This window comes from Camarhynchus parvulus, chromosome 27, assembly GCF_901933205.1.
Source record: "Camarhynchus parvulus chromosome 27, STF_HiC, whole genome shotgun sequence".
NCBI lineage: Eukaryota > Metazoa > Chordata > Aves > Passeriformes > Thraupidae > Camarhynchus > Camarhynchus parvulus.
Window position 1 is genome coordinate 961,854 of NC_044597.1, and position 23,484 is coordinate 985,337.

Below are 23,484 nucleotides of genomic sequence, written 5' to 3' on the forward strand. Positions count from 1 at the left end.
AATGCCCTGAGGATGGGAGCGCTCCCATCTCCTGGGCTGCCGCAGCACCTGCGGGGCTCTGGAGCGCAGCCCCGAGTGACAGACGCCGCTGTCTGTCCCGGCGGGCGGGGCCGGCTCCGGTTTCGCTCAGGAAATACAAGGGGATTAATGGGCCGGGGCTCAAGGCACGGCCGGGCTTGGGCGGCTCCAGGGCTTCCTCCGAGCCAGGAGCGGATCCCGGGGCTGATCTGCCGGGGAAGGGCCAGGCGGGGATGGAGCAGGCGGAGGAGACGCCCCTAAACCCCCTGGGCTGCCCCACATCCCCTCCCGTGCCCGGGGGGAGCTGCCTGTCCCACCGCAGGGTTTGCGGGACAGGGCAGGGCCAGCTGGGAGGGGCAGGACAGGGGATGTTTGTGGCCATGTAAAGGACATGCGGGGACAATCCCCTGGGACACTGGAGTAGGACAGGGGATGTTTGTGGGGTGACATGATGGGGACACGTGGGGACAATCCCCTGGGATACTGGAGCAGGACAGGGAATGTTTGTGGCCATGCTGGGGACACGGGGGGACAATCCCCTGGGATGCAGTAGCAGGATCAGGACAGAACATTTGTGTGCTGGCACGATGGGGACAAGCAGGGACACCCCCCAGGATACAGGAGCCTCCCTGCTGCTCCTCCCTGCTCTGTGAGGGACAGACCTGCCCCAACACCATCTGTCACCAGGGCCTCTGCACGTGCTGTGCCGTGGGATGGCAGCAGGGATGGTGACTGTCACCTGGCTGAGCCCGGTCTGCAGTGACACAATGCTGCAGGTGCTGCTGTGCTCCCAGGAAAGGAGCAATGTCTAAAACCCAGCTCAGCTCTCCCAGGGCTCAGCGAGGGACAGGGGCATCCCAGCAGCAGCCCAGCTCCCAGTGCTGGGATCTGTGATTTCCCAGTCATTCCAAAGGTGTCTCCTTGCCAAGGAAATTTTATTTTTCATTTTCAGCTGCCAACACTCACCTTGGTGTCCCTCCAGAGGAATCAGTCACCAGTATTCCCAATCTGGCTTTACCGCCCCACTGGGCAGCACCTGGGGAGCTTGTTCCCAACTGGGACTGGCCCTAACAGGGTGAAATACTTTAGGAATACCCCAAAAGAGAGGGATGCTGCCCATCCCACCCCACAGCTCAGTGCTGGTTTATGAACAAATGGTCATGGGTGCTGCTTCCCACAGGTCTTCACAGGGATCTTCACAGCAGAGATGGTCCTGAAGCTCATTGCTCTGGATCCCTACGAGTATTTCCAGCAGGGCTGGAACATCTTTGACAGCTTCATCGTCACCCTGAGCCTGGTGGAGCTGGGCCTGGCCAACGTGCAGGGGCTCTCTGTGCTGCGCTCCTTCCGCCTGGTACGTGCTGGGGACACCTGGGTGGTGACAGGGACAGGGGTGGCTTGTCCAGCCTCCTTCCTGGCAGGGGCTCAGCTTGGGAGGGCCCAACTTGGCTCCTGTTAAAGACAAGACTGAGTTAAATATTCAGGGAAGTTAGAGTCAGAGCAGGTGTGGTCTCAGGGCTTCTGCTGGTCAGGGTGACCCCGAGATGTGTCACAAAGTCTCTTTTTCCCAGCCTGGCAGTCAAAGAAGGAGTCAGAACTCTTCAGTTCTTGTTCTCAAGGTTGTTTATTGTTTCTTATCTATAAAATTCTTTCTCTGGCCTGCCGAGGTCCGTTCAGCAGGTCAGACAGAGGCACACCGGTGTTATCTTTTTGTACTAAAAGCTACATGTACAATATTTACAATTACTTCCCAATACCTATCACCTGTGTTAGACAGTGAGCTTCTACTCTAAACCAATCCAAAAGTGTCAGCATCACAGCAGAAGATGGAGGCCAAGAAGAAGAAGGAAAAAGGACAGGGTACACCCAAATCCCTCCATCTTGAGACTCCAAGCCCCCATTCTAAAAACCCCAAAAAATCTATTTTTCACCCCGTGACAAACTAATTATTATTCTACTTAGACTTTCGTGGCTTGCAGATCCTCATATAAGGTTGGTAATTTTTTCCATGGGTCATGATCAAAATCACAGGTGTCTTGGGCTCTGTGCCAGGGTCTCTGAGCCCCCTGGCAGGGGTTTGGGCAATCCAGGACAGCCAGAGGGATGTCCTCAATTCCAACAGTGTGGGTTTAACCCCTCCTGCCTTGGCCAAACAGCCCCAGGAGGGTGCAATGGCAGTGGCACAGCCTTGCTGTGGCAATGGCACCCCCAGCCACCCCCCTTCTCTCCTTGCCCCCCACAGCTGAGGGTTTTCAAGCTGGCCAAGTCCTGGCCCACTCTCAACATGCTCATCAAGATCATCGGCAACTCCGTGGGCGCTCTGGGCAACCTGACGCTGGTTCTGGCCATCATCGTCTTCATCTTCGCCGTGGTGGGGATGCAGCTCTTCGGCAAGAGCTACATCGAGTGCGTGTGCAAGATCTCTGTGGACTGCACCCTGCCCCGCTGGCACATGCACGACTTCTTCCACTCCTTCCTCATCGTCTTCCGCATCCTCTGCGGGGAGTGGATCGAGACCATGTGGGACTGCATGGAGGTGGCCGGCCAGACCATGTGCCTCATCGTCTTCATGATGGTCATGGTCATCGGCAACCTCGTGGTGAGCCTGGGGCTGGGGACACGGCGGGTGCTGGGCTGGGGACGCTTCTGGCCAGCTCAGGGCTGTGCCTGTGGCAGGGTCTGGTTGGAGCTGTGGAGAGCACAGGGATTCTCCTCCTTCCCCAGGCCTTTCGGGTGGGCTGTGTCAGCTCCGTGTGAGACAGAGGGAGGAATGGTTCCTGAGGGACCCCCAGCTGAAACCAGAGCAGGAACTGGGGGGAAACTGAGGCACAGGAAATACAAATGGGCTTTAGACAGAGCAGGAGCCACTCAGGGATAAAACAGAGCTCAGCTTCAAGCTGCCCTGTGTCTTCCACTTGGCTTTTCCAGCTTTCCTGCCCCATTTCCCACTCTCCTGATGAGGGATGGAGGCAGAGCTCCATCCATCATCCATCCATCATCCATCCATCCATCCATCCATCCATCCATCCATCCATCCATCCATCCATCCATCCATCCATCCATCCATCCATCCATCCATCCCACTCTTTGCTCCAGGTGCTTTCCCACAAGGTTCCCGCAGATCCCCAACCTCCCCAGCCCTCACCGTGCTCCAGGTGGCATCTGCTGATGGCCAACCTCCTTCCCTGTGTCTGTGGGACCCCCTGCTCCCCACACCCCTGCCCTACACCCCCCCTCCCCACTCCCCCCGGCTGCCTGTGCTGCCTGAGCCACAGGTTTGCGAGTTCCAGGCGAGCGTGAAATCCTTTCTAAACTTGGTAACCCCATTGCTGGCAGCTCTGGAGCTTGTTTTGCAGCCTGCGTGGGCCCTGCTCTCCCTTCTTGAGGAGCAGGGCAGGGGAGGGAAGCACCGACTAGCTCCTATTACTTGCCGGGGTTGTGTAATCCCTTTGGAATTTGCTTTGAAAACCTATCTGCCCCCGGGAGCCGCTGAACCCTGTCCCCAGGGAGGCTCTGAAAGGAGCCCGAGGAGAAGCCCAGAGCAGCCCCCAGCTCGGGTCAGCTTGGAGTGTCCCAATTTGACGGCAGAAAGTTGGGATTCGGTTGCCTCTTGGCTTCTGTGGGATTTGGGGCTTTGAAGGGAGAGCCGCTGGCTGCAGCCCCTGCCCAGGGAGGTGCTGGGCAGAGAGGGGTCAGTCCCGTGCCCACCTCCCACCAGCCAGCAGAGGCTGGTGATGCCACCTCCCCAGGGGATGGTCAGACTGAAAATCACCCACAGGGGCCCCCGTAAGGAGCAGGAGCCTGTCCAGAGCCATCTGCAGGGAGTGCAGGAGTTTGGACTGGGAATTCCAGCTGGGGCTCCCTGCAAAGCTCTCCCAAAAGCAGCTCTGGGAGGTTTCCCTCTTCTGGAGCTCATTTTTGGGGCAGCACAGTCTGCCCACCTCTCCAGGGCACTGCTCTGGGGAAGAAACAAGGGTGGCACAATTGCAGCTGGTGGGGTCAGTGACAGCCCTACCCGAGGTGCCATTGTCCTCTCCCAGAGCTGCCATTGTCTCCTCCCCGAGGTGCCACTGTCCCCATCCTAGAGGTGCCACTGTCCCCATCCTAGAGGTGCTATTGTCCCCATCCCCGAGTGCCATGGTCCCCATCCCAAAGGTGTGGGTGTCCCCTCCCAGAGGTGCAGGTATCCCCTTCCAGAGGTGCCATTGTCCCCATCCCAGAGGTGCCATTGTCCCCTCCCAAAGGTGCACCCCAGCCCTCAGGGCAGCTCTGCAGCTCCTGCAGGGCTCCATTTAGAGCCCAGCAGAGAAACACGGAGCACAAACACGGCCAGAGCCCTCTGTGCCCTCCTCCTCCTCCTCCTCCTCCTCCTCCTCCTCTCTGCCAGGCTCTCCTGGCCGTGCCTCAGGTATTTCCGAGGCCTGGAGCCCGTCCCAGAGGCTCCCAAGGCTCCCCGTGCAGGGAGGTGTGTGTTTCTCATGCAGGAAGAAGGTGACCTGTCCTTTGCTCTTAATGACACTTTGAGCATTTCCTTTGGGGTTATTCAGGGAAAAGGGAGGAAGTCAGTCGGGTGACAAGGTAACAGAGTCCTGTCCTACAAAGCCAGCGGCACCCATTAACTGTAACTGGTGCTTAATGGGGGCATTCGCCTGCTGGGCCCGCGGGGATTTATTTAAAGACGTGCTTTAAGGCACATGGCATGAGCCATGTGAAAGCGGCAGTGTCCTTGGATAGCAGCTAATTCCCGTCTCAGATGCGCTGCTGGCACCACGGCACAAACACCGACAGCTGTGGGCTGGCTCCGGCCCTGCTCTGCCCCTCGGGGTGCCCATCCCACCCCTCTGCTCCTGCTCCTGGCAGGCAGCAGCCCCAGCTGTGCCAGCAGAGGCTGCGGTGGGCTCCAGGCACGTTTTGGGATGGTGAAGTAGAAGGGGAAGAACACGAGCCTGTGCCTGGAGTTACACTGAGCATTTCTTGGCTTATGCTGGGGTGAAACATGGCTTTGATGTAGCAGAGCAGGGATGGGATCACAGGGATGGGGTCACAGCCAGTCCAGGCTCCTCCATGACCCTGGGGTGTGGGAGACCCTCAGGAGAGTCCATGATCCATCCTTGCTGGGAATTGCTGGGGCTTGCTGGGAATCTGGGCTACCAAAGCCAGGGAAGAGGAGAGGAAGAGCTGCAGCTGAGAGGACAAGCAGGAGGTTTCATTCTGGGGAGAGAAGGGACATAACCACAGAACCATGGAATTCCACACTGGTTTGGGTTGGAAGGGACATTAAAGAGCCCCACCCTATGACATGGCCAGGGACACCTTCCACCATCCCAGGCTGCTCCAAGCCCCATCCAGCCTGGATTTGGACCCTTCCAGGGATCCAGGGGCAGCCACAAGAGCTGAGTTGCATCCCTGGGGGTGATGGGGAGAAGCACCAGAGGCTTGAGGAGCCCCCATGGGATTCCTGGAGCTCCAAGAGACCAAAGGGACGCATTCACAGATCCACAGCAGAGCATGAGAGGAGCTGAAACCATGGCTGGCAACACTTGCAGAGGGATCTGCAGGACTGTGGGAGCCCAGGGTGAGGTGGAGGCATCAGAGCCCAGGGGGTTTGAGGAGGAACATGTCCATGCCCTCCAGGAACTGGGACTGGCATCCCAGAGCTGGTAAGGGCAGGCCAGAGCCCATGAGGTGCTCAGTGAAGGGATTCCTCCACAGCCGCCAGTGCTCCCTACTGTATTTCTGTCGCCCTTAGATGAAGGAAAGAAGGAATGATGAATCTGACTCCATGTTCTCAGAAGGCTAATTTATTATTTTAAGATACTATATTATATTAAAGAATGCTATACCATACCATACCATACCATACCATACCATACCATACCATACCATACCATACCATACCATACCATACCATACTAAAGAATACAGAAAGGATACTTACAGAATGCTAAAAGGATATTAATGAAAACTCGTGACTCTCTCCAGAGTCTGACACAGCTTGGCCCTGATTGGCCAAAGAGTGAAAACAACTCCCAACAGAATCCAATGAAACAATCACCTGTGGGTAAACAATCTCCAAACACATTCCAAAGGAGAAAAACACAGGAGAAGCAAATCAGATAATTATTGTTTTCCTTTTCTCTGAGGCTTCTCAGCTTCCCAGGAGAAAAATCCTGGGCTGTCACAGACATCTTTTATGAAAAATCCTTTCCTTAGGATTTTTCCTCCTGAGAAGCTGAGAGGCCTCAGGAACAAAATGTAAACAATGATTATCTGCTGCTGTGGAATGCAACAGGTGGATTTGTGATTGGTCTCATGTGGTTGTTTCTAATTAATGGCCAATCACAGCCCAGCTGGCTCGGTCAGAGAGCCAAGCCACAAATCTTTGTAACCATTCTTTGGTATTCTATTCTTAGCTAGCCTTCTGATGAAATCCTTTCTTCTATTCTTTTAGTATAGTTTTAATATAATATAGATCATAAAATAATAAATCAGCCTTCTGAAACATGGAGTCAGATCCTTGTCTCTTCCCTCATCCTGGGACCTCTGTGAACACCATCTCACTGGGCAAAGGGATTTTTCCAGAAAATGTGAATGCCACAGAAAATGTGATCCCTGCAGCTCCAGAGGGAGATCCTGAGGCTCAGCACCTGCTGGAGCTCAGGGCTGGCGTTTGCTTTGTCCCCCAGGTGCTAAACCTGTTCCTGGCTCTGCTGCTGAGCTCCTTCAGCGCCGACAGCCTGGCAGCATCAGACGACGACGGGGAGCTGAACAACCTGCAGATCGCCATCGGCCGCATCACGCGCGGCATCGCCCTGGGCAAGGCCGCGCTGCTGGCACTGCTGCGCCGCCTCTGCAAGGGCAAGAAGGTGGCACCCGAGGAAGAGCAGGAGCCTGGCAAGAGGGACAACCCCGCGCTCAACCACGTGGACACGGCCCTGGAGCCCAAGTTAGGGTACCTGGACGGCATCACGGGCAAGGAGCACATCTTCATGGATGAGCTGGAGCACATGAACTTCATCAACAACCCCAGCCTGACGGTGCAGGTCCCCATTGCCTCCGAGGAGTCCGACCTCTATGAGGAGACCAGCACCCAGTCTGACACCGAGGACACCAGCAAGGTCAGCGAGGGGGTGGAAGGGAAAGGTTTCACCCCAAAACTGGGGCTGGCCCATTCTTGCTGTGCTGCCCAAAGAGTGATGTTGGTTTGAGTCGCTTTCAGCTTTCCCACAGAGTGTGGCATGGGCCAAACTTGATTTTTTTCCAAGCTGGCATCTCCCAGTGTAAGCTGGAGCAGGAGGGGAGGGTCCAAGCAGGATTTTGGCTGGTTTGGGTCAGGCTGTGGGGTTATTGCTGATGCCAGAGGGCCCCACAGGGGCAGCACAGGGGCAGTGCAAGGGTCAGAGCGCCCATCTGGGGTTAAAGATGTCCCAGAGGAACCCGATGCCGGGAAATCTGCTGATGGCACTATCATTGGATCCACTGCTAATGCCTCAAGAAACATCGTCCTGGGGCGGCCCAGACCAGATGGAGGAGCTTAGCAAGGGTGAACATGAAGCGAGGGCTGGGGGATCCAAAGCTGAGACAGCTGAGCCTGATCTCCAGGGGACTGCTGGGGTCCACAGGGGGACAAGAAACTTGGGAAGACCCAAGTGGACACAAAAGGGTGAGGGTGTGGTGGAAAATTACTGCTCACCTCAAGGTCCTGGGGACACAGGGGGCAGCTGGAGGTGCTGAGGGGGACAGGAGCAGGTGCATCAGCCTGGGAAGGGGCTTTGTTTGGACAATAGGACAGCTCTGAGCAGGGATTTGTCATGACTGGATGGCAAACGTGTTCCAGGAGCTGAGGGAACTCTGGAAAGCTCCATCCCAACCAGCCCTGCCAGGCCCAGGAGGCACCTGGATGGGACTGCACAGGGAGCCCAGGAAAGGCTGGAAAATGAAGCAAGGCTCCCAAAGCTGCAGAGCCTCTCACCTCCCTCCCCTCTGCAGGCTCCTCACAGCTCAGCACGGTGACAGGGACCCAGCTTGGCACAAAATGGGGCAAGGAGAGGGGACAGTCATGATTATTTAGTGTTATCTGGGGCAACAGGGAGATTTCAGCCTTTGGGTGCAGAGGGGAGCAGGAGAAAAGTGAGGCTGGCCCCTGTCACTGCCCAGCCCTACAGAGGGGACAAAATTCTTGGTCAAGGGAATGGGCCAGGGGGGTTACTGCTCTCAGTTCCCTCACGGTTGCCACCAGCAGGGCTGAGAGTTGGCATTTCCCCCCAGACTTTTCCTACTCAGCCCCAGTCCCGCAGCAGCAGTGCCCAGCACACGGCAGAGGTGATGCCAGTGCCAGCCTGGCCACAATGAGAGGGGACACACGTGGTCCCCGTGGACCTCAGCTCCCTCTCACCCCAAAGTGCTTCCCAGCAGGTGGGAAAACCTTGGGGTGCAGCCATGGGACCTGTCCTGGCACAGCTCTGGGCTTTAGGGTGTGTTCACAGAGAGCACCCACCCCAAACACTGCATGGGAAAACTCTGAGCTCAGCAAAGGCAAAGGGCACCTCTCAACCAGTAAATACCAGTTCAGCCACTCAGGGCTACTGGGTTTGGTGCCTAAATTCAGCCAAAGCTGACTCAGGTGGCAGCCAAGGGGGTGCATTAAAAACAGGGGCCCTGCCCAGGCAGGGGGAATGATGGGCTGCAATTTATCATGAAATCACAAATTATTTGGTTTGGTGAGAGCCTCAAAGGCCATGTAATTGCAATCCCTTGCCATGGTAGGGACGCCTCTGTGACAGTGTTCACAGGGGTCTTAGGATGAGGGAAGAAATGAGGATCTGAAGGCTTGATTTATTATTTTATGTTATATATTATATAAAAACTATACTAAAATAATAGAAGAAAGGATTTCATCAGAAGGCTAGCTAAGAATAGAAAATGAAAGAATGAATAACAAAGCCTTTTGTCTCAGACAGAGAGTCCGAGCCAGCTGGGCTGTGATTGGCCATTGATTAGAAACAACCACGTGAGACCAATCACAGATGCACCTGTTGCATTCCACAGCAGCAGATAACCATTGTTTACATTTTGTTCCTGAGGCCTCTCAGCTTCTCAGGAGGAAAAATCCTAAGGAAAGGATTTTCCATAAAAGATGTCTGTGACACACCTTCCTCTATCCCAGGCTGCTCCAAGCCCCGTCCAGCCTGGCCTTGGACACTGCCAGGGATCCAGGGGCACCCACAGCTTCTCTGGGCACCCTGTGCCAGGGCACAATTCTTCCCCAATATCCCATCCAGCCCTGCCCTCTGGCACTGGGAGCCATTCCCTGGGTCCTATCCCTCCATCCCTTGTCCCCAGTCCCTCTCCAGCTCTCCTGGAGCCCCTTTAGGGTCTCTGAGCTCTTCCAGCCCCTCCCCATCTCCAGGCGAGCACCCCAGCTGTCCCAGCCCGTGTTCACAAGGTGAAATGACAATGATTTAATTCAGCACTCGGGTGCTGAAGGGAAGGAGCCCTGCTCTGTTCCGGGGCTGGTGCCGGGTGCGTTCACAGCCGGGTTCGGCTGCAGATGGAGCCAGAGCCCCGCGCAGCGCCCGCTCCGCTCCCACCGCCGCCGACCCGAACCGCCCCGACAAATCGCCCCACGGCCAGAGCAGCTGCTTCCCAAGGAAAAGCTTTTTTCGGGGAAATGGCAGGGGCAGGATCATCGCAGCTACAATCGCAGCTGGTTTCTCTTGGCAGCTCAGAGCAGGGAGGAGCTGCCAGCCGGGACAGGGCTTGGAGCAGCCTGGGACAGTGGGAGGTGTCCCTGCCATGGCAGGGGATTGCAATTACACGGTCTTTGAGACTCTCAAATTTGTGATTTCATGCTAAATCGCAGCCCATCATTCCCCCTGCCTGTTTTTAATGCACCCCCTTGGCTCCCACCGTGTGGCTCTGCAGAACCCGTGCAGGGCTCAGGGCTCTTCCAGGGGCTCCTCCCGTGGGGATCCCACCCTGCTGGGCAGGGAGGTGTGTCCTGAGACGCTCCTGGCTCTGTCAGTGGGGCTGAGGGAGCTGGGAAGGGGCTCAGCCTGGAGCAAAGGAGGCTCAGGGGGGCCCTTGTGGCTCTGCACAGCTCCTGCCAGGAGGGGACAGCCCAGGGGTCGGGCTGTGCTCCAGGGAACAGGGACAGGAGCAGAGGGAACGGCCTCGGGCTGGGCCAGGGGAGGTTTATGTTGGATATTAGGGAACATTTCTGCATGGAAAGGGGTGTCCAGCCCTGGCACAGCTGCCCAGGGCAGGGCTGGAGTCCCCATGCCTGGAGAGGTTTAAAAGCCCTGTGGATGTGGCACTTGGGGACATGGTCAGTGGTGGCCTTGGCAGTGCTGGACTCGATGGTCTCAGAAGGGTTTTCCAACCTGGACAATTCTGTGATTCTCAGGGCTGTGGATTTTGGGGTCACAGGGTGAGTCAGGGTGGGACAGCCCCAGGCAGGCTGGAGATGCTGTGTGAGGTGTGGGATGGAAATTGCCCCCCAAACCTGCTGGTTCCAGGGGTGGGAGGGCTCAGGAGCCCCCAGGGATGGGTTTTATCCCTGTCCCCTCCCAGCAGAACCTGCCCTGAGCTCCACCCACAGAACTCCTGGGTTCTGTGAGCCATCCAAGGCCCTTTTGGACCTTCCCCCACATCTCCAGGGCAGCTGCACTGGTTTGTCCCCTGACCCTCTCTAAGGCTGTCCTGGAGGCAGATGGCTCCTGTGTGTCCTTCTCTGGGGTCACAGCTTGCCTGGCTCCGTGCTGAGCCTCCCTAATCCCCCTGGCCCTCCTGTCCCTCCCCCCAGGCTGAGGGTGGTCCCAGGGGTCACTGAGAGCCACCAGCTGAGAGCTGGTGCCACCCCTGCTGCTGTGTCCTCTCCTGCCTGTCCCCAAAGGTCCCACAGCCACATCTTCTCTGTGGCCCCTGCAGCTGTGGGCAGTGACTGTGCCTCAGTTTACCCCAGGGGCTTTTCCCTGGTTTTTGGAGGTTGGGGCAGCTCCTTTATGGGTTACCAAAAGCAGGAGCAGCCTGAGGGGAGGATTATCCCCTTCCCATGTAAGCCAACACCTTCCTGTGCTGGAAATAGCATCCTGGACCCTCTGGTTCTGCTGCTCCCAGGCAGGATAGGCAGGGCTGGGGATCTGCTCCTTCCTCAAGTGTTGCACGAGGCCTTCTCAGAAAGCCAAAAAAAAACCAGAGGAAGAAGAGTCCTAGGGGCTTGCCAAGGTTGTCCCTTGTTACCAGCCCCTGTGGCCTTGCTGAGTGGTGTCTGGGAAGGCAGCCAAGCTGAGCTTGGAGCAGGATGGAGCTGGGGAGAGGAATTTGGGATGCAGGTTTGGAACTGGGGTGAACCTCGGGCTGAGGGCCCTGCAGCACGAGCTGAGCCAGAGGGAGGAGAGAGCAGAGGCTGCTTGGGTTTCTGCACCAAAGGGGGGTTGGCAGAGCAAGGCTTGGATGGGGACAAAGAGGAGGAGGAGGAGGAGGAGGTGAGAAAATCAGAATCAGCCTGAGGTGGTGGCACAGGTGGATGGGAGATGGAGCTGCTGTGCTGGGAGGAAGGCTGGGATCAGGGCACCTTCTGTTCCTCTGAACCTGGATGAGAAGCAAAGCTCAGGTACCAACAATCCTCCAAGGTTTGCAGCCCTGGATGATTCAACAGCTTCTGGGCTGTGTGCCCATGGGAGGGGGACTCGGAACATCCTCCAAACAAGGGGGTCCCACCACCCAGGAGTCCTGCCTGGGCTCTCTGGGACACGAGGAGCATGGCAGGAACTGCCCAGGAGCCTGGCCTGAGCTGCTGTCCCCCTGCAGAACCCCCTGAGCAGTGACAACGCCTCGTCCGTGTGCAGCACGGTGGATTACAAACCCCCTGCACCCGAGGAGGAGGAGGTGGCAGAAGAGGCTGAGGAGAGCAACGAGCCCGAGGAGTGTTTCACTGAAGGTGAGAGCAGGGCTGGAGAACCTGGGGACACGGGAGATGGGTGTGGAGAGGGGAAAATGGGGCTAGAAGGGCCTCTGCCAACCAGTTCTTGCAGCACAGGGACCCCCAGGCTCTCTGAGCTCAGCTCCAAATCCTCCTGCACCACCCCAGAGATGCTCCCCATGGAGCTCCCCTCGTGCACCCCACCTAGACCCAGCAGGATCCCTGTGACCGTGTTCACAGGGGTCTTAGGATGAGGGAAGAGATGAGGATCTGACTCCATGTTTCAGAAGGCTGATTTATTATTTTATGATATATATTATACTAAAACTATACTAAAAGAACAGAAGAAAGGATTTCTTCAGAAGGCTAGCTAAGAATAGAAAAAGAAAGAATGATAACAAAAGCTGTCTCAGACAGAGAGTCCAAGCCAGCTGACTGTGATTGGCCATTGATTAGAAACAACCACATGAGACCAATCACAGATGCACCTGTTGCATTCCACAGCAGCAGATAACCATTGTTTACATTTTGTTCCTGAGGCCTCTCAGCTTCTCAGGAGGAAAAATGCTAAAGAAAGGATTTTTCATAAAAGATGTCTGCGACAGATCCCAGTCCAACTTCCGCCAGGGAGGGTTTAAAATGCCAATAAAACCAGGAATAGTGGGAACACCCTGGCCAGGAGTGACCCCACCCCTGTGTCCCCAGGCTGTGTGAAGAGATTCCCCTGCCTCTACGTGGACATCACCAGTGAGAAGGGGAGGATCTGGTGGAACCTCAGGAAAACCTGCTTCCGCATCGTGGAGCACGACTGGTTCGAGACCTTCATCGTCTTCATGATCCTCCTCAGCAGTGGGGCACTGGTAGGTGCCACCTTCCCCTGCCCCCAGAGCTCTGCAGCAGCTTCCCAGCCTGGGGGAGCCCAGGGAGGGTTGCAGGAGTGTCAGGTGGTAGCACGGTGGGGATGGATGGAGACAAGAGATCTCTGCAGCCAGGACTTGGAACTTGGCGTTTATTGCAAAGGGCCTGGGTGCAGGGCCAGAAGAGAGGGGTAGAGAGGATGAGAGGGTGAGAGAGTAAAAGGGTAAGAGAGTGAAGTTCCCATTCCAATACAATAAATCTTCTGTGTTGAATATTCTAATTCTCACTAACCAATCTGGTACAAGATACAAATCCTATAGCATTTCCATACAGCCTATAAGAATCATTACATTACCATCCTGTGTTACATTTCAAACCCTAAAATCTCCTCTTTGGGCCCTTTCTGCCAAGCTGTAGGTTCTGCTCTGACCCTTGGGCCTGTCTGCAAGCAGAGGGTGTTGTTCCATCAAAAGGGGATCACCTTCAGCCAGCCACACCATTGTTTTCCAGTTGTTCAGTAACTAAAGTATCTCAAAGCTTGCTTTCATTTCAATCTCACTTAGAGTTTCTATATGCTCAAAATCTTTTGCCAGACAATCATATTTATAAAGTTTTCCTCTTTCATCTTCCCCAACGGAGGGTGTTATATTTACCTCTTCAAGCCAGGTCTCATAAGCTCTTGGAGGCCTATAACACACCCAAGATAGCTCAGCTACCCTTGGAGGCATAAAAATCAGCAGAATGGCTTCTGTTGCAGTGTTGGAAATAAAAAGGTTTTATAAAAGGCAAAATAACAAACTGAAAAACCGAGCCAAGTGCCAGACATTCTTGCTCCTAGTAAAACACTCTACAAAAGCCATTCGTTTCTTTATTCACTTCTTTTTCTACTAAATTGCCTTAGCAAAACTTTTTAGCTTTTGTCCAATTAGCTTAATTGGACAGAAGCTAAATCCTTAAAATCCTTAAATTTGAAGTCCCCCGAGTCCTATGAGGTGTCTTTTCACTTAATCGAAGATAAAAACTTCTAAACTTCTTTCCTTTTAAGAAGACAAAAGACAGTTTTGTCACCCTGTCAACAGAGAGCACACTCCTACAGGAGGGGACAGAGCCCAGGCTCTGGGCATCTCCTGTGCCAGATGATCCAGCTGTGGGCAGATGTTTGATTTCAAACCCCGTTTGGCTCAGGTCTAACACCTTCCAGGAGCCCTGGTCAGCCTCCCCAGCATTCCTGGACCATCATCAACAGGCTAGGGTCCATGGCTTTAGGGGACGCCACTGCCCACAGCCCCCACTGCTGCTCTTAAAGCCAGCTATGAACCATCTGAACCATTTACTGAGCTTCCTGTGGTTCCTCATTTCACCACCACCATCATCGGCTGTCAGGAGGTGCTTGACAAACAGTTCGTGGCTTTTATTTGGCTGTTCAGCACCTCCATCACTGCCTGGTGCCCCCTCTCAGAATCTGGGTGTTCTTTTAAATCAGCCTAATACATTATCAGTGCTGGCCTGGTGCTCTTCTCCAAGTGTGTGCGCTGGATTTAACTCAGGAAATACCAACTTCTCTGCAGGTTTGGAGGTGAAGAGAGAGGGAAGGAGAACAGAGGGACTGAGAGGCTTGTCAGACACACTTTACATGTCTGCAGCTCGCTCTGAGGTGGTTTGGGGATGTCTGAGGTTGTAGCTGGTGCAGGAATTGACAGCTGTGCTGCCCCAGCTGTGCAGCACCTGGTCACCACACCCCTACCTCCAGTGCTTACTCAGCACGTGGGTGTGGCACTCACCCAAACTCCTCAGGGCATTTTCAAAACTCCCGAAGCAGCCCAGGGTGTGGGTTTGGTGTCCTGGCTTTGAGCTGAGACACCTGGGAGCTGGATGGAGCTGGACCTTGGCTTCAGTGAAGCTCTACTTTGGGGCCAACCCCACAAAGCCAAGCAGGAGCTGGACCCCAGGTGGATCAGGTCCTCATGGACCAGCCATCCTTGGGCTTCCAGCTTCCTGAGCCCTGGAAGGCAGGGCTGGGAGGAAGGCTGGGATCAGGGGACCTCCTGTTCCTCTGGACCTGGATGAGAAACAAAGCTCAGGTACCAACAATCCTCCAAGCTTTGCATCCCTGGATGATTCAACATCTTCTGGGCTGTGTGTCCATGGCAGAAGAAGGCAGGGAGATGTCAGCAAGGGTGTGCTCTGGGATGCCACAGGTCCTATGGAAGGATGGGACTGTCACAGAGCTCTGTGGGGTCCCACAGAAGGATGGGACTGTCACAAGGGGTCCCATGGAAGATGTGACTGTCACAGAGCTCCGTGTCCCTTGCAGGCTTTCGAGGACATCTACATCGAGCAGCGCAAGGTGATCCGCACCATCCTGGAATATGCAGACAAGGTCTTCTCCTACATCTTTGTCATCGAGATGCTGCTCAAGTGGGTGGCCTATGGCTTCAAGGTGTACTTCACCAATGCCTGGTGCTGGCTGGATTTCCTCATCGTGGATGTACGTGATGGGCAGGGCCAGGCCAAGGGGCTTGGGGCGTTAGGGGCTGCTGTAAATGCACCCAGATTGTATTTTAGAGGATAGAGGGGTGGCTCTGGAATGAGGGCTTATAGCATTGCTTAAAATAATGGTCCCACACAGGAAGGAACACTTCATTCCTGGCTGCAGGAATCCTTTCAAACCCTCCTATTATACACCCAAGCCAAGAACAGCCCCTGCAGTTCCACCAACCAGGTCCAGCAGAGCTGTGAAGGGACACAGGGTGTTCCAAATGGTCCATGACAGAGCAATCTGTCCTTTCTGTGCCCACATCAATTCCACTCACACACTCAAGAGGTGTCATCCTGCCCCTGGATCCCTGGAAGTGTCCAAGGCCAGGTTGGACAGGGCTTGGAGCCCCCTGGCACAGTGGGAGGTGTCCCTGCCCATGGCAGGGGTGGCACTGGATGGGCTTTAAGGTCCCTTCCAACCCAAATCATTCTGGGATTCTGTGGCCCTTGAGGTGTCTGGTCACCAGGGACCCCAAGGACTCAATGTCCCTGTCCCAGGGCTAGAGGATGACCACCAGCCTGAGGGACTGGGGAGAGAGGGAAGGGCAGGAGCTGCAGCTGTGTTTGCACCTGAGGTGCTGCTGATCACTTGGGCTGCTCCTTCCAGGTGTCCCTGGTCAGCCTGACTGCAAACTGGCTGGGATATTCCGAGCTGGGAGCCATCAAATCCCTGCGGACACTGAGGGCTCTGCGACCCCTGCGTGCTCTGTCCCGCTTCGAGGGCATGAGGGTAAGTGTGTCCCCACGTGCTGCTGGCCCTGACAGGGACATGAGAGCCCTCAGCAGTCCTCTGCATCGTGAATGGTTTTCAGGGGCTCCAGACTGGTGGGATAATTGCTAAGGTACCTTTGGTCCAGTCTGACCTCACTCAGGGCTGCTGGGGCGGGCAAGGTTGGGCATGGGGACATATGAAGGTCCCATCCAGGTCCCCCAAGGTCTTTTCTGTCCTTGCAGGTGGTGGTGAATGCCCTGGTGGGTGCCATCCCCTCCATCATGAACGTCCTGCTGGTCTGCCTCATCTTCTGGCTGATCTTCAGCATCATGGGGGTGAACCTGTTCGCAGGGAAGTACTACAGGTGTGTCAACACCACCACCGGGGAGCTCTTTGAAATTGACGTGGTCAACAACAAGAGTGACTGCATGGCCCTGCTCCACACCAACGAGGTCAGATGGGTCAATGTCAAGGTCAACTTCGACAACGTGGGCCTGGGATACCTGTCCCTGCTGCAGGTGGTACGTTATGACATCGGGTGTCACTGTCCAGGACACGTGGAGCAGGGCGGTGGGATGAGCATCAGGGCTGATGTGGGATGGGGTTTCTTAGCTGCTTCTTAGCTCCAAAGCTGGTTTTTAACACCAAAAAAACCCTTAGGAAAGGAGGGAAACTCCTAGCCAAGAGGAAGAGGGATGGGGTAGAAGATGGGGAAGGTTTCACCAGGGAGCTGCTGCACACATCTGCAGCACCAAGGCTGGCACTGCAGAGAAGCCCGTGCCCAGCATGGGCTGGTTTTTAACACCAAAAAAACCCTTAGGAAAGGAGGGAAACTCCTAGCCAAGAGGAAAAGGGACGGGGTAGAAGATGGGAGGGGAAGATTTCACCAGGGAGCTGCTGCAGATGGGTGCAGCAGCACCGAGGCGGGCACTGCAGAGCAGCCCCTGCCCAGCACGGGGTGCAGGAGTCAGGAGGGGAGGCTCTGGTGCCCCTGCAGCCCTTTGGGAAGTTCAGCCCGCTCCAGCCGTGGGTTGTGGGGCCGTGCGTGGGGCAGGTGACGACTGGAAAAAGGACACACGTGTCCCCTGGGGTAGCTGGGTTCCACTGAACTCCCCACAGCTGGGCCAGGCAGCAAAGGGGAACTGCTCACCACAGCTTTGATAAAAATATAGATGTGGGCTCCATTATTGGGCAGGCTGGGGCTACTCCCATCAGATCCAGGGGAACTGGTGGCTGCAGAATCGGAAAACAGCCCCAGCTGATGACCCTGCTTCTAAATTCAGGTTCCTCTTCAGCCTTGTTGTTCCATCAGATTCAGGAAACAAAATGTGCAGAGCTTTTGTTTAACAAATCAGCAGCAAAAGGCTGTAAGGGATGCAGGGGAGACCCTGTAAAAGACTTGGTGTGGTCCCCCCACCCTGCTGGGATGGGAATCCAGCAGAAGCAGAGGCAGGATGTGGAAGTCAGGGCTATGGAGGTGGCACAGTTTGCGACTGGAAAGGAGGCAGCTGGCCCTGGCACAGCTTTGCCTTTAGGAAAAGGACTTTGAAGAGAGCAGAAGGGAGAAAAGAGTCAATTGCTTCTTTTCCCTACTTTGTTTGCAGTGGTGTTTTGGAAAGTCACTGGTAGCCTCAGGCCCAGAATGGTCCATGCATATTCACCTGGTAATTTCCATATTTCTGGGACATTTTTCTTGTGGATTCAACCTCCATTCCTCTCCTGCCATTCCCACAGAGAAGCCAGAGTGCTCAGAGCTAAACCTCAGACACGTACCCATCACCTTCCTTTTGTTCCCAGCCACAAACAACTCCCAGAAAATACATTCTCTACTGCCACAGAATCACAGAATCCTTTGTGTTGGAAAAAACTCCAAATCTGACCATTCCTGTTCCCACAGGCAACCTTCAAAGGCTGGATGGACATCATGTATGCAGCCGTGGACTCCCGTGAGGTGAGGGGCACGCAGGGCTGACTCCAGGGCTGGGTTCCCCTTGGCGCACTGGGAACAGGAGCCCAGAGCTGAGGCTGGGATGGATCCTTGGCTACAGCATCAGCTCTGGCTCTGCCTTTTGATGCTGCATCCCACCCATGATTTCAGCCAGGATATGAAGGCTACAGGGTGGAGAAACCCCCAAAATGTATCAGACCATGGAATCCCAGCATGGTTTGTGTTGGAAGTGACCCTAAAGCCCATCCATTGCCTCCCCCTGCCACGGGCAGGGACACTTCCCACTATCCCAGGATGCTCCAAGTTCTGTCCAACCCAGCCTTGGACACCTGGGCAGCCACAGCATCCCCCTGCTGAGGTGCACAGCCTCAAAGAGGGCAGCCATGTGTCCCTGTGCCACCCCTGTCATTGTCACCTGCAGCCTGGCCCCACACTGGGCTCCCACCCCACCCCACAGCTGGGGCTGAGTCTGCTCCACTCAGCTTCAGTTCCAGGGGCCAAAATCCCCATTCTGCTCCCACTGCTCCAACCTGGAAGGCTCATTCTTCTGCCTGCTGTGACACGGTGTCCTCTGGGACCCCTCCAGCTGGGAAAGTTCATCCCACCCTGGAGAAAGTACCTGGCTTGCCTTGAGCAATCAGTGGGTTATGAGAACAGAGCAGCCAGTGTTCAGCCATGGGGTTCAAAGAGTTATTAAAAAACCCCAAGTGTTTGAAGAGTGACGTGCAAAGGCTGTTGCTACTGTGACCCACCCCAAAAGTGTCCCCACAGCAGAAGGGGTTTCCTACTGTTCTCCAATGACACTGAGGGTCACCCCACACACCTACAGGCCTGAAGGGGTGATTTTCATTGCCTTTTTTTAGGACCCTTTCACCACCCTCTGAAAATCCCTCAGGCCTCTGCCCCACCTGGGGCAAAGCTGGTTTGGGAGAAAATCCTCCCTGTTCTGCCAAGAGCTTTCCTCAAAATTTTGGAACCCAATGTTGTCACCTTGGGGTGTCTCTGGTCAAACACAGAGCAGGATTAAGGGATGCTCCTTGGGATGAGGAGCGTTGCCCAGGGATGTCTGGCCTGTCACCCAGCTGGTGTGACAAATTAATCCACTTTTCCTTTCCCCTCTCAGATATATTTAAGCCCTTGGAATGCTGATTATAGGGAAGAAACTCATCTGCTCATTAATATCACTGTAAAATCCTTTCCCATTCCCCAGCCCATGCTGTGGGATCAGGGGGCAGCATGTCCTTGTCCCTCAGTCAGTGTCACAGGGATGTCCCTTCCTGTGGCTGCTCCCATTGGGAACGCACACCCAAAAGTTTTGGAGCAGCCACGCCCTGGCTCTGTCCAAACACCACAAACCCCTGTCTGGGGGCTTGGGGACACCTTTTTGAGACAGGGTCAGCCTCACATTTCCTGTCTCTCCTGGCCAGATTGAAGAGCAGCCAAAGTACGAGATCAACCTCTACATGTACATCTACTTCGTCATCTTCATCATCTTCGGGGCCTTCTTCACCCTGAACCTCTTCATCGGCGTCATCATCGACAACTTCAACCAGCAGAAGAAAAAGATGAGTATTTCCTGTCTCCTGAGGGGCTGCTCTAGGCTGGAGGGGGCCAGCACAGCAGTGGGGTGATGGGACCGGGCCACCATGCCCAGGACTAGGATGGATCCCAGGATTCTTATCCATTAGTGGCTTCCTGCACTGGGCAAATGGCACATGGAGCTTTGTGTCCTGGTCACAGCAGTTACAGAGGACTTCATTTATGGGTGCAGAGGGAGGGAGCAAAGGGAGGCTGTGTTTTTTCTTGCCTGGGCCGTCACTTTTATTTTCTTTTCCCACCCTGGGATCATTTTCCCATGCACGAGGTTGAGACTCAACTTCTCCTTCCCTGCCAGCAGCTCAGGACTGCCAGCCCGGAGCAGGGGAGGAGGGTGGGCAGGGCCAAGCACACTGGTGGTGCTCAGCAGGGTCTGCAGGGCACAGAGAGGACACCTTGCTCCCAGCAGGATCTCAAAGGGGCTGGAGACACTTGGTGGGGAGGGACATGGTCAGACACACTTGGTGGGAAGAGAATTCCCGAGACTAACAGCAATGATTCCCTTTATACTTTGGAGGCAAAGACATCTTCATGACAGAAGAGCAGAAGAAATACTACAATGCCATGAAGAAGTTGGGCTCCAAGAAACCCCAGAAGCCCATCCCCAGGCCAGCGGTATGTTGGGTTCATCCTCCTGGAGTGGAGCACACAGGGAGCACTTCAAGCTACCAGCTGTCCCAAAGGGAACAAGAAGGATCCAGGGAAGACCACTTGCCCCATTGTTACTCTTCTGACAGGACCTGGCCAGAGCTGGGGCTTCAGAAGAGTCTGACATCAGGCCACTTCCTTTGGGCCTGCCTTTTAGCCCTTGGTCTGCTGGCAAGGGCAGTGATGGGGTTTCTTTGGCAGGAATTTGGGTTTTTTCCTAGTTCGGCTCCCAGCTCCTCTCTGGCTCTCTTTTCTCTCATGGAAAGCTCAGTTTTAAACCCCCCAGAAGGGACCCTGGTCCAGCCAAAACATTCTTAGTTGTGATTTGGGTTTTGTAGCCCTGCACAAGGGAGATCCTTCCCATGTATTAATTTGTGCCCTGTGGGTGTAATTAGCAAGTGGCTGTGCCCTGTGCCCACTCCTCCTGGCTGTGGCGTTCCCAGGTGTGCTCCATCCTGAGAGGCGCTGGGAATCCTCCCCCCATAACTTTTGGGGCTGTGAGAGCCGTGCTGGCCACAGTCCTGAGGTTTCCCACACTTGTAAATATTGTTCTGTCTTCTCTTTCTGCTGTGTTTTTGTTTTGCTGTGTTTGTCCTGTGTTCCCACCTCTTCTCTGGTGCTCCATCGTTGCCCTTGTGTCCCTCACTGCAGAACAAAATCCAAGGGAAGGTGTTTGACTTCGTTACCAAGCAAGTGTTTGACATCACCATCATGATCCTGATTTGCCTGAACATGGTGACCATGATGGTGGAAACAGATGACCAGAGCGAGCTCAAAACCTCTGTCCTCTACAAGATAAACCTGGTCTTCATCGTCATCTTCACTGGCGAGTGCGTGCTCAAGATGTTTGCCCTCCGCCACTACTTCTTCACTGTGGGCTGGAACATCTTTGACTTCGTGGTGGTTATCCTCTCCATCCTAGGTGAGTCCTGCTGCTCCCGCCAGTCCCTCAGAGATCCCACAGGACAATGATGAGTGGATGTGGTCTCACCAGTCCACACCCACCGGGCTGTCACTGGACCCTGCTTGCACCCATCCTTTGAGCATGGCCAAGCCAGCAGGACCCTGGGGCATGACAGATGTGAAGCTACTCCAGGCTGGGTGAGGGGCTGGGAATATCTTTATCGTTGTAATGGGCCCTGGCCAGGTAATAATTAGTATAGACTCTATGATTCACAGAAGGTTGATTAATAATAATCTTTATTAAGAAACTTATTGTTCTTATAGATAGTTACAATACAGTTGGACTTAATTGGTCCTCTAATTCAAACACCATCACCACTGGCTAGTTAAGAAACCACCCTTTGGTAAACAAATCTCCATAACACATTCCACATGCTCACAATACCAGGTGCAGCAAGATAAGAATTGTTTCTTATTCTTTTCTTTGATCTTCTCACAGCCTTTTCCCAGCATGATGCCTGGGAAAGTTGTGTTTCTCTCTGTGGCCAGTGCTGCCACACTCCTTGCTGTTATTTCCCTTGGTGTTCTCTTTCTCTGAAACAGAGCAGCCAGAGTTTAACCCTTGGATCTGTGCTCAGAGGTTATTTTTTAATGTTTTTTCTGTCAAGGGAGGAGCCTTCAGGGTGGCCTCTACTCACTGTGTCTGCCCAGGTGGAGCCGAGCAGTTCCCCTTCACCTCCCATCGGTGGCACAGCAAACTCATCTGCCCTTCCTCCCTCCACAGGTATCGTCCTCTCAGACATCATCGAGAAGTACTTTGTGTCCCCCACCCTCTTCAGGGTGATCCGGCTGGCGAGGATCGGCCGCGTGCTGCGGCTGATCCGAGGAGCCAAAGGCATCCGCACGCTCCTCTTTGCCCTGATGATGTCTCTGCCCGCCCTGTTCAACATCGGCCTCCTGCTCTTCCTCGTCATGTTCATCTACTCCATCTTCGGCATGTCCAACTTCGCCTACGTCAAGAAGGAGTCGGGGATCGATGACATCTTCAACTTCGAAACCTTTGGGAACAGCATCATCTGTCTCTTCCAGATCACCACGTCAGCGGGGTGGGATGGGCTCCTCAACCCCATCCTCAACAGCGGCCCCCCGGACTGCGACCCCGAGCTGGAGAACCCCGGGAGTTCAGTGAAGGGAGACTGTGGGAACCCCGCCATCGGCATCTTCTTCTTCTGCAGCTACATCATCATCTCCTTCCTCATCGTGGTGAACATGTACATTGCCATCATCCTGGAGAACTTCAGTGTGGCCACAGAGGAGAGCAGCGAGCCCCTCTGTGAAGATGATTTTGAAATGTTTTATGAAACTTGGGAGAAGTTCGACCCGGACGCCACCCAGTTCATCGCCTACAGCACCTTGTCTGACTTTGTGGACACCTTGCAGGAGCCACTCCGAGTTCCCAAGCCCAACAAGATCAAACTCATCACCATGGATCTACCAATGGTTGCTGGGGACAAAATCCACTGCCTAGACATTCTCTTTGCCCTGACTAAGGAAGTGCTGGGAGACTCGGGAGAGATGGATGCCCTGAAGGCCACCATGGAGGAGAAGTTCATGGCTGCCAACCCCTCGAAGGTTTCCTATGAACCCATCACCACCACCCTGAAGAGGAAACACGAGGAGGTGTGTGCTACCAGGATCCAGAGGGCGTTCCGGAGGTACCTCCTGCGGCGCTCGGTCAAGCAGGCGTCCTACATGTACAGGCACAGCCAGGACGCGCTGGGCGAGGACGCGCCCGAGAAGGAAGGGCTGATCGCCACCAAAATGCAGGAGATCTATGGGAACTCTGGGACAGATGTGGAGACAGCCCCTGCCCTGGGCCTCAAGCCCATTCCCAGCTCAGAGACGCCCCAGGATGCTCCTGAGGAAGCACAGGTTTGGCGTAAGGAACACGTGGTGAAAGAGTCGCTGGTGTAACACGAGGAGGTTCCACCTCTGGCCCAGCCTGAAGAGACTTCATTTGTATCTCCTGTTCAAAGCTCTTCCATGCACAGATCTCTAGATCTTAGATATTGAGCTAATTTCAGACATTTCAAGCAATCATCTTGAATTTCAAAGCAGGATCTCCTCCTGATCCTGGGTTTTACAGCCCACTGCACTTACAAAGAGTTAAATTCTTTTTCTTATGAGAACTCAAATGTGAAATCTGTTGTTGGTGAAAGAGAAACAAGTTAGTTTTGAAATCATCTCATCACGGTAACGATGGTTTTCAGGCGTGAACAGAAGAGTATGGTTGTCCTTTCACTTAAAGTAATTATTTATTAATGTTATTTCACAATTAAG

At 54.6% G+C, this 23,484-nt stretch overlaps 1 protein-coding gene across 1 annotated transcript in view; it reads left to right on the plus strand.

Annotated features, from left to right (window-relative positions):
• The window catches only part of SCN4A (sodium voltage-gated channel alpha subunit 4), a 38,917-nt gene extending 15,799 nt beyond the window's left edge, over window positions 1–23,118 (plus strand). The window contains exons 13-25 of the mRNA XM_030966347.1: window positions 1,199–1,372; window positions 2,261–2,617; window positions 6,705–7,136; window positions 11,830–11,959; window positions 12,647–12,801; window positions 15,114–15,287; window positions 15,945–16,067; window positions 16,292–16,570; window positions 17,947–18,000; window positions 19,425–19,562; window positions 20,104–20,208; window positions 20,893–21,163; window positions 21,929–23,118. Coding sequence (XP_030822207.1) covers window positions 1,199–1,372; window positions 2,261–2,617; window positions 6,705–7,136; window positions 11,830–11,959; window positions 12,647–12,801; window positions 15,114–15,287; window positions 15,945–16,067; window positions 16,292–16,570; window positions 17,947–18,000; window positions 19,425–19,562; window positions 20,104–20,208; window positions 20,893–21,163; window positions 21,929–23,118 — 3,582 coding nt within the window. The remainder of the gene's footprint in view (window positions 1–1,198; window positions 1,373–2,260; window positions 2,618–6,704; window positions 7,137–11,829; window positions 11,960–12,646; window positions 12,802–15,113; window positions 15,288–15,944; window positions 16,068–16,291; window positions 16,571–17,946; window positions 18,001–19,424; window positions 19,563–20,103; window positions 20,209–20,892; window positions 21,164–21,928) is intronic.
• Window positions 23,119–23,484: the final 366 nt, after the last annotated feature.